Raw genomic sequence first — 9,308 nt, forward strand, 5'->3', positions numbered from 1 at the left:
GTGGGCTGGGCTAATGCTCCTCCCATTGCCACCATTTTTTCCTGCAGGCCAGTGCCCGCTGCCGGTTTTCCAACTTAAGGTACAAACACCTTAAGACCCCTCGAAACATGAGATAGAGAGCTCGCTGGAGCATGATCTTTTTCATGCGGTTTACTCTCTACACGTTTACGCTGGGGCCTTTCCAGAGCCCACCAAACTAACGCAGCCTAATAGCCAGCCCAACACCCACCTCTAAAAAAAAAAAGCCAGCCCAACACCCCCACGGCCACGTGTGGTTGAGCCGCCGCCGCGGCGGCGGCACCATCCGGCCGGTGAAACATGACTGGCTGAAAGTCTGAAACCCGCGCTGACCTCCCAATTTTGTTTCGCAATTCCCCCCACCGCCAGACGCCCAGACCTCCCAATCTCGTCCTACACAAGAGGTCACAAGTGTTACCGGTGAAGATTCAGCACAAGAACACGGCTGGCCGGCGAAGAATGGGGAGGCCACAATCAAGCCACAGGTTTCGGAAGAACAAGCAGCTTCGCACACGAGCCCAGCATATCCCCACACACCCCACCACCACCACACACACAAGCTGACAAGCATCTCGCTGTATGGGGTATGAAGCCGCATCCGTTTCAATCAAAATTGGCCGTTGTCAGCCTCTTCCTCCACCTTGATCAATCATGGATCATGGATGCATACACAAGAGCAGAACCAAGCGAGGGCACATACAAACACTTCACTAGAGAGCAGAGACTACGACTACAAAGCTACAGCTTGGCAGAATCAGAAATCCTACTGTCAGTACGAGCTGCTGTGGGACTGGGACCCCGGCCCCGGCTTCCCCTGCTTCTTGGACAACGACCGGCCGGGGCCGCCGCCGGCGGGCCTCACGTTCGTCAGCTCCTTCACGACGGCGGCCATGGACGGCCTCTGGCTCGCCTCCCGGGCCGCGCACCGGAGTGCGAGCGACAGGACCTTGCGCACCTCCTCCATCTCCACCGTGCCGTAGACTTCCTCCATGAGGGCCGGGTCGCAGACGGCCTCGATCTTGTCGGTGCCGTTCAGCGCGGAGGACACCCAGCCCACTATGTCTGTGTTGTCGGGGAACGAGGGGTCCACCACCGTCTTCCTGGTGAGCAGCTCCAGCAGCACCACGCCGTAGCTGTACACGTCGGACTCCATGCTGCTCTTGGTGGAAAACGCCAGTTCTGCAAGGCAGCGCCCGGCCATTAGGTATGTACTGGTGTGTAATCTGAAGACCAAATTCATAGTTCCAAATAACAAGTTCACCAAATCTTAAAAATAATGAAAATACGGTACTCAATCTGACAAACTGATGTTCGAGAATCCAAATAGTAAATAACCACTAATTAACACAGATTTTGTTGCTCTAGAGCAAATCTGTGCATGCAAGGTGACAGAAAATCCTTCAAGATTAGCTTATTTCTCAGTCCATCAATTAAATAGAAAAGTTCCAGTCATTTCCATGTGCAAAGGGATTACATGTTTGTAAGCTTATGCATGACGCTTTGAGTGCTATTAAAACTCTGAGATGCAGCTGATAATATGTATGTTTGCACTGGGATGTTGGGTAGATACAGATTTCAACAAAATGCTTTAGACTACATGAAACATTTTACAATCCTAAATTTCCAATCAACCATACAAGCTAACAAGGAAAAAGGAACAGTTATGCATCATGCTTTGTTTCAAGTTTCAACCATACCTGGTGCCATATATCCAACAGTGCCAACGATTCCAGTGGTCTGTGGAGCAGAAGGCTGATCCATGAGCTTTGCAATGCCAAAATCTGATATGTGTGGCACCATGTCCTTGTCTAGCAATATATTACTTGGCTTGATATCACGGTGAATTATTGCAGGGCGGCAGTCATCATGAAGATACGCTAAACCATGGGCGGTACCCAGTGCTATTTCATACCGCACACACCAGTCTAAAACTGTTGCTGGCTGAATTACATGCAAAACATCATGAAGGCTTCCTTTGTCCATAAAATCATATAGTATGAAGCCATTATCGCTCCTCAACCAAAACTCTTTTAGCTTTACCAGGTTTCTATGCTTAATTTTATATATTGTCTTCAGTTCTCTCATCATGCTTTTGTATGAACCTTTGTGTGAAGAAATCACAAGCTTCTTTATAGCATACACATCGCCTGACCTCAGTGTAGCCTTGTAAACAGTTCCATGAGCACCTGTGCCGATAATATACTTGTCATCAAAATTTTCAGTCGCCTCTATAACCTCATTTAATTTAGAGGAGGAACCTTCAAACATAGTACTCACTGATTCCTCATTTTTTTTCTTCCGATCTCGAGACTTCAGAAGGATGCAAGCGAGTACAAGTACCAAAAGTGCTCCCACAAACAATGAACCAAGAACTATGAGAGCAAGCCTGAATCGGCCATGTAATCCTCTTTTCTTAGATCCTCCACAGGGTTTCAAGACATTAGTTCCCTTACAATAAGCATTATTGGTACTGCAAGAGATACAGAGGCCTGGATTTCCATTAAAGGAACTCGGTGTGGAATTCAGAAACACTAGAAGATTTTCTGGGACTGGTCCACTAAATTGGTTATAAGAAACATTCAAGGCATTCAAAATATGTAGACTTCCAAATGTAACAAGGCCTCCTGTGAGATTATTAAATGACAAATCTAAACTTTCCAGCGCCACCAAATTACCCAGTTGTGGTGGAATATCACCCACTAGACCATTGCCACTAAGATTTAAGGCACCCAGTTTTAGCAACCTTCCTAATGCTGAAGGGATACTACCCCCAAGAATATTTCCACCAAGTTGCAGTTCAATAAGCATACCCAAGTGCGAGAGAGAATCAGGCAAGCCTCCACTGAATTTATTCTCCTGCAACCGTAGCTGCAACAGAGACTTCAGGTTGCTTACTGTACCGAGTGCCGAACCATTCAAAGAGTTAGAACTCAAATCAAGTGTATTTAACTTGGAGCAGTTGGCAATTTGCACAGGGAGTGAACCATGTAGAATGTTGTGTGAGAGGTTAAGTCTTCCCAGATTCACTAAATATCCAATTTCAGGTGGTATTCTGCCTGAAAGCTTGTTTTCTGACCAGTTTAGATCAGTAATATTTACACATCTTCTGAAGCTTGCTGGAATGCTACCACTCAAGGAATTGTGCCTCAGATCCATATAGCTTAGATTCGCACAGTTTCCAAATTGCGGAATAGTCCCATCAAGATTATTATTTTGGAGAATGACTCGCTCCAAACTTGGGCAGTCCACAACACTGGATGGGATGCTGCCATTAAGATGATTCAACCCCAAGTCCAAAATTCTCAATCTTTTTCCTGAACAAATATTTGGTGGTATCCCACCAACGAAACTGTTATTTGTAAAATCTATCTGGACCAAACGGCTATTAAGACCCAGCTTCGGTGGTATGACCCCAGTGAAGAAATTATCAGATAGTGTAATGTTCTGGAGGGACTTCAGCTCAGCTAATACTGCAGGTAGCTTCCCCGTGAAACTGTTACTGTAAATAAGGACACTCTCAAGGGTTGGAATACTCCAAATATTCTCAGGGAACTCTCCTACGAGGCGATTCTCGAAAAGAAAGAGCTTTGACAAGATCCGTAAATTTGCAAACTCTTTAGGAACAGTGCCCTCCAGCTTGTTTGCATCTAATTCTAGCCACTGCAGCAACTGACAGTTACCGATCTCAGTAGGAATTGGTCCAGACAGGGAGTTCTGAGAAAGTAGAAGATATGTGAGGTTGCTCAATAAGCCGAGAGAAGTTGGAATTTTGCCAGACAGACTATTATTCACAAATCCAAGTTGTGTCAAGCTCCTGCAATTCCCCAGCCATGATGGAATTTCACCCTTTATATTGTTGAATGACAAGCTGAATATCTCTAACTTGCAGTTCTCGAAAGTGAAAGTGATCTCTCCTGTGAAGCCATTGGTTGTGGCATCAAAATTCCTGAGGCCTTTGATCCTGCTCAAGGTTTCCGGAAGACTGCCGCTCAGTTGATTCTCGTCTAGATAGAGGTCCTCTAACTTGGTGCAGTTGCCAATTGAAGCGGGCAAAACTCCAGACAACATATTCCCATGCAACCACAAGGCCGTGAGGCTTGTCATTTCACCAACCGAGACGGGGATCGAACCACTAAGCTGATTGTAATGGAGGTACACGTGCTCCATAAACTGGTTCTTGAACAATTCCTCTGGTATAGTTCCAGTCAGAGAGTTGTAGTGTAGTGAGAGCCATACCAATTTCTTGAGGTTGCCCATTGATGCTGGTATCTTGCTGGAAAGGAAGTTTTGGGACAGATCCAATTGTTCAAGCATACTGCAGTTGCCCAATTCGGGAGGGATCAAACCAGATATATTGTTAGCAGATAAGTTGAGGACATGCAGGTATTTTAGAAGTCCGATTTCAGATCCTATCGAACCTGAAACTTCCGATGACGATAGGTCAAGGGAAACCACTCTATTCCTTTTATTGCAACCAACTCCATACCATTTACAAGGAGTTGCATTAGAAGCATTCCAACTGGAGGTTACGTTACTTGGTAGTGTGAGGTTTTTGGACAGAGCGAGAAGAGCCAGGCCATCCGAACTCAAACTCCATGATGATGAAACTAAGGCACAGAGTAGAAAAAACCAATGCCATAAAGCCAACCTCATTTTGTCCCTGAAAAGGTTTGCAAACAGGTCAGTTTCCTATATACAAATAGGCAGATGCACAAATCAAACGGACCGTTCAATTTTAAATAGAAAATGATCTCACTGTGGGGAACCCCCTCACAAATTTCTGTCAAAAGAAGTGAAATTTAGTCACAAATCGGTTGGATTTCAGCAAACCCACTGGTGGTTCAGATACTCAAACTAGTAGGGAAGCAAAATGCAGGATGGCAGAACCAAAGCCCAATCTCATGGCCCCCCCCCCCCCCCCACACCCCCCCCACACACACACACACAACACACACTAGAGAAGTGGGTAGCACGAACAATTTTGATCAGAAAGCAGAGATAATCCCCTGAAGCCACTGCAAAGTAGTAAACAGTTGTGATATGAGTGTCAAATCTTGAAAGGCTCCCGAATTGGATCCCTAATATCAAAATCTCTCGCGCTAAAAGGGGGCCTGAAGCTGTGACGGACTAACAGGAAAGATACGACAAAGCCGATCCTCTGCTCGAGCAATGCCACACTACCTCGCGAGATGGGATGGGAGATCGGAGGTGGTGGAACGCGGAAGCATTTCTCCTTTTCTAATTCGAAGATAAAGGCACACGCGCGACACGTGCATACGGCACCACATGGGCACCATGATTAGGCGCGCTCCACCTACACCCGCAAGAACAAGAAGCTTCGTCCCTAACCAGCAGATGCATTTCTCGGGTGAAATTGGCACCCAGGGAAGCTTGTTTCAGCCAGCTACAAAGGAAATCACCACCACCAGCAGCGAATCCGCTTCGCCCTTGAACATTTCTCTGAAACCTAGCAGTTAAGTGTCGAACTGGGAGAGCCCGTGCAGCCAAGAACCCAGGAACCGAGGCCACTGCAGGCCGGCAATGCCGCAACGCGAACTCAAGAGGCACTAGCACAGGCTCCCGGCGCCAGAAGCAGCACACCTGAGGAGCGGCGGCTCTCCGCTTCAAGAACAAGCGAAACACGCAGGAGGTACAAGCTGTGACCGCGCACGCGAGCACATGGGGAGGGCGAGAGAGAGCAGCGCGTACCGGCGTAACTCGGGTGCCCGCGGACGAAGCTCCTGTCCTGGGGAACGAATGGGGCCGGGAGACGGTGCCGCGCTAATCCGTAGCAGCAGCATCCATGGCGAGAGAGAGAGAGAGAGAGAGAGAGAGCGCTGGAGTTTGGGTTCGGGGGTGGCCGTTCTAGAGTGGGGAGGGCAGCGCCGGCTGCCTTTCTGGGCGAGTGCGGACAGCGGCGGTGGTTGCAGGTCGCAGTTGCCAGTTGCCGTAACCATGATGAGTGCGGGTGGTTCACTTCACACGCACACGCAGCGCGTCGACACGGAGGAGCGCCGGGCTCGTGTGGCACGCGCTCTGGCGGAGCCGCGGAGGGAGGTTCACATTCACATCATCACATGGGAAGCGAGTTACAGACTTGTGACGAAAGCGCGGGGCTCATCAGATTCCGAGGTCAGAAAAGAAACCACGGGCCGCAGGCAGGCAGGTTCACGCGGGACGCGAGCTGCGAATCTCGCCTTATTTCGGATTATTACTCGGATCATAATAACCGTGGAATTTGGGCATGGATGCACGCTATTCTATTTTGATTCTAGTTTTGAAGTATGAATCTAGCATATTATACTAATTCAAATCCTTATATACTGAGTATAAAACAAATAAGCCTTGAAATTTCCGAACGTACTAGTGAGTAAATATGCTGGTTCTACCAGCACGTAGCTAGTAGCAGGTTGAAGTCAGACTCAAAATTCACTTCAAAAAAAAAAAGAAAGAAAAGTCAGCCTCAAAACCACGTTTTAACAACCGAACCTAACCCAAGTATTGTTTAGGGTCTGTTTAGTTCCCACCCGTTAAACGCAAAAAAGCCGTAAACGCAAAATTTTCAAAAGAATCTTACCAATTTGAAGTACTAAATGAAGTCTATTTACAAAACTTTTTGCATGGATGGGCTGTAAATCGCGAGACGAATCTAATGAGCCTACTTAATCCATGATTTGCAACAGTGATGCTACAGTAACCATCCGCTAATTATTGCTTAATCATGGATTAATTAGCATCATTAGATTCGTCTCGCGATTTACAGCCCATCCATGCAAAAAGTTTTGTAAATAGACTTCATTTAGTACTTCAAATTGGTAAGATTCCTTTGCAAATTTTTTTTTACGTTTACACCTATGGGAACTAAACAGGCCCTTAATGGATTGTTAAAGAACTACTAATCGACAGCAGCATCTGCGAGAGATCATTGATTATTCCAATAGCGACGATTCTGGGTGCATACAACTTTGTCTCTCTTCGTACGTAACCAACTTTTTGCATACACTTGCACCCACCCACTGACAGCGACACAATAAGCACTAAACAAAGCCCCACAGGGCACAAGCATTTGGCCTCTGGTTTGCTTAGCTAAACGCAAAGCTCTATCAGCGGTTCAGATGCTACGTGCCAACCGACCTGACAACTCCTTTAGCGACGCAAGAGGATGTTGACTTGTTAAAACTGATAAGGATGGCATCAGCATCACCATTATCCTCTGTGCGTGTAATCGTAGCATGCAGAAACCAGCGGCTTCAAAGGGGTTAAAGCCCTTCGTAGATGGCAGTAGATAAAGTTGCAAAGAAGTCAGACGGAACAGAAGAACGTACAGGTACGGGGGCCAACTGAAAGCCGTCCTTGCGACGGGCTTGTGTCCGTGACCGTGATCGAGCCGAACTGTCTGCTATCAAGCTCTTGGGCTGCGAGCAGTCCGAGCACGGCAAAGATGGTCCTTGCGACGGGCTTGTGTACGAGTCGTCATGCAGTCCAGTCCAGTCCAGCCATCAAGCTACGGGTTGCGACTCGATTTTTTTTTAAAAAAGCCAACTGAATCAAGAATGACTAATCGCGTTCAAAATAAATTAAGTGACTAAAAAAGCGTGACGACCCTTTCCGGCGTATGCCTGCTGCTGTTTCTGCTGCGCACAAAGTTTGCCGACGTTCTGACGGACGGATTCTTTTTTATGAAGATGAGAACGGACTGAGTCAGTGGTAGCGTGGGTTCACATTGGGCATCAGGCAAGGAGCGACAGCAGCCGACAAGGAAGCGACCAAGAGTCTGAATCCCAAACACGCGTAGTCAATTTCGTCAAAGCGCAGTACCAGCATAACCTGCAGCCAGTTGACGTCTGTGTCGCCATGCTGTGGTCAAGGCAGCGTCAGCAGGGGACAACAGTGTCCGGTCAAAGAAATTAAGGGAAAAGCCGAGCATGAGGCTGGAGGTTGTTGACTTGCTAGGTGAGAAGCAGGAAGTAGGAAACCTGACATGTAAATTTGGATGTATCCCCTTTCCATTATACTCGCTTTAATTTTGTTTTAAATTAAATCTATCTAATTTTAATAAAGTTTATAGAAGAATATAATAATATCTACTTCCTCCGTCCCACGAAGAGTGCAATTCTAGTTTTTTCCAGACAAATTAGTGGTGATGTGAAAAGATTCTCACGTCCTCATCTGTTTGCTTGCCATATGGAGTTAGTTTTGACATGCAAGTCAAATCTAACCACTTAGTTAGACAGATAGTTGAGATCCAAATTCTAGAATTGTATTTTTTGTGGAATTTTTTCAAACGCAGGATTGCATTTTTTATGGGACGAAGGGAGTACATAGCAAATAAATGCACTATTGAGACATAATTCTGGTAGATACAATGAAACAAACTTTATGTTGATGCTTTCTTTCTAGTTAATTTGGTTCAAACTATATAAATTTTATTTAGGATCACGTTAACATAAACCATAACTTAGAACGGAACGAGTAGTATTTAATAGTTTGATCAAGAATTTTGACCATGAATATACCAAAGCAAAAATATTACTAAAGTTGTTTAGTAGCGGAAATGTGGAACTAGATCTATATATGCACGAAGCTTAGTACACTGGTTCCATCGAACCTTGAAATACGTAGCACGTGGGTTTGAAGTCAAACAACGTTTTAATACGAAGCAAACCTCACGTGGATGCGAGGTTCTACTCCAGGGAAGGGAATGCCCTGCAGCGCCTCATCGTGATGCAGGCAAAGGCACTCCAAGATGCTGTGCAAAAGCTGATCAACTTGATGCTCCTGCCCAACACGAAGACGGCTGCGATGTCGGTTCAGGAACTTGTGCGTGCCTATATCGACAAAGCTTGTGCGTTGGCTACAGAGCTGGGGGTGCTCGAGGCGCCGGGAGGGAATTCTGATGGCTCCCTTCCGATACGTGGGCAAGTAAGGAAGAGCAGACCGGCTCCAACTCCGGTTCCAGTGAGCAAGGTGTTCGCCCGCCTCAACCCTTCCATTCAAGCTCCACCCCAAGTTCAAGAGACCGAAGACAACTCCATCACGGCCGTGGAGCAGGCCCCGAGGCGCGTAGCTCTCCTGCCCGGTTCGTTTCAGAAAAATCATATTTATTTAACGGTCTAGCCACGCGCAACATGCTATTCTAAAAACTAATTTGGATCCCCAAGCAAATAGAATGCAAGAGCATCTCCAACAGTTTTTCAATAAATATCTTCCAACAAAATAGTATTAGGATGTCTCAATACTACTTTCATAGATTATTAGGAGAAATGATTTTACAGACTTACAGTTCCTAA

General features: G+C 46.4%; 1 protein-coding gene across 1 annotated transcript; it reads right to left on the reverse strand.

The window, feature by feature from the left end:
- Positions 1–598: 598 nt before the first annotated feature.
- LOC112896940 (receptor-like protein kinase) lies at positions 599–5,948 on the reverse strand. Its single transcript, XM_025965063.1, has 3 exons — positions 5,728–5,948; positions 1,716–4,678; positions 599–1,197 (listed from the first exon to the last, which is right to left on the reverse strand). Exons 1-3 carry the CDS (start codon positions 5,817–5,819, stop codon positions 788–790), a joined length of 3,465 nt encoding a protein of 1,154 aa, XP_025820848.1. The 5' UTR covers positions 5,820–5,948; the 3' UTR covers positions 599–787.
- Between the last annotated feature and the right edge of the window lie 3,360 nt (positions 5,949–9,308).

This window comes from Panicum hallii, chromosome 6 (assembly GCF_002211085.1).
Source record: "Panicum hallii strain FIL2 chromosome 6, PHallii_v3.1, whole genome shotgun sequence".
In the NCBI taxonomy this organism is placed as follows: Eukaryota; Viridiplantae; Streptophyta; class Magnoliopsida; order Poales; family Poaceae; genus Panicum; species Panicum hallii.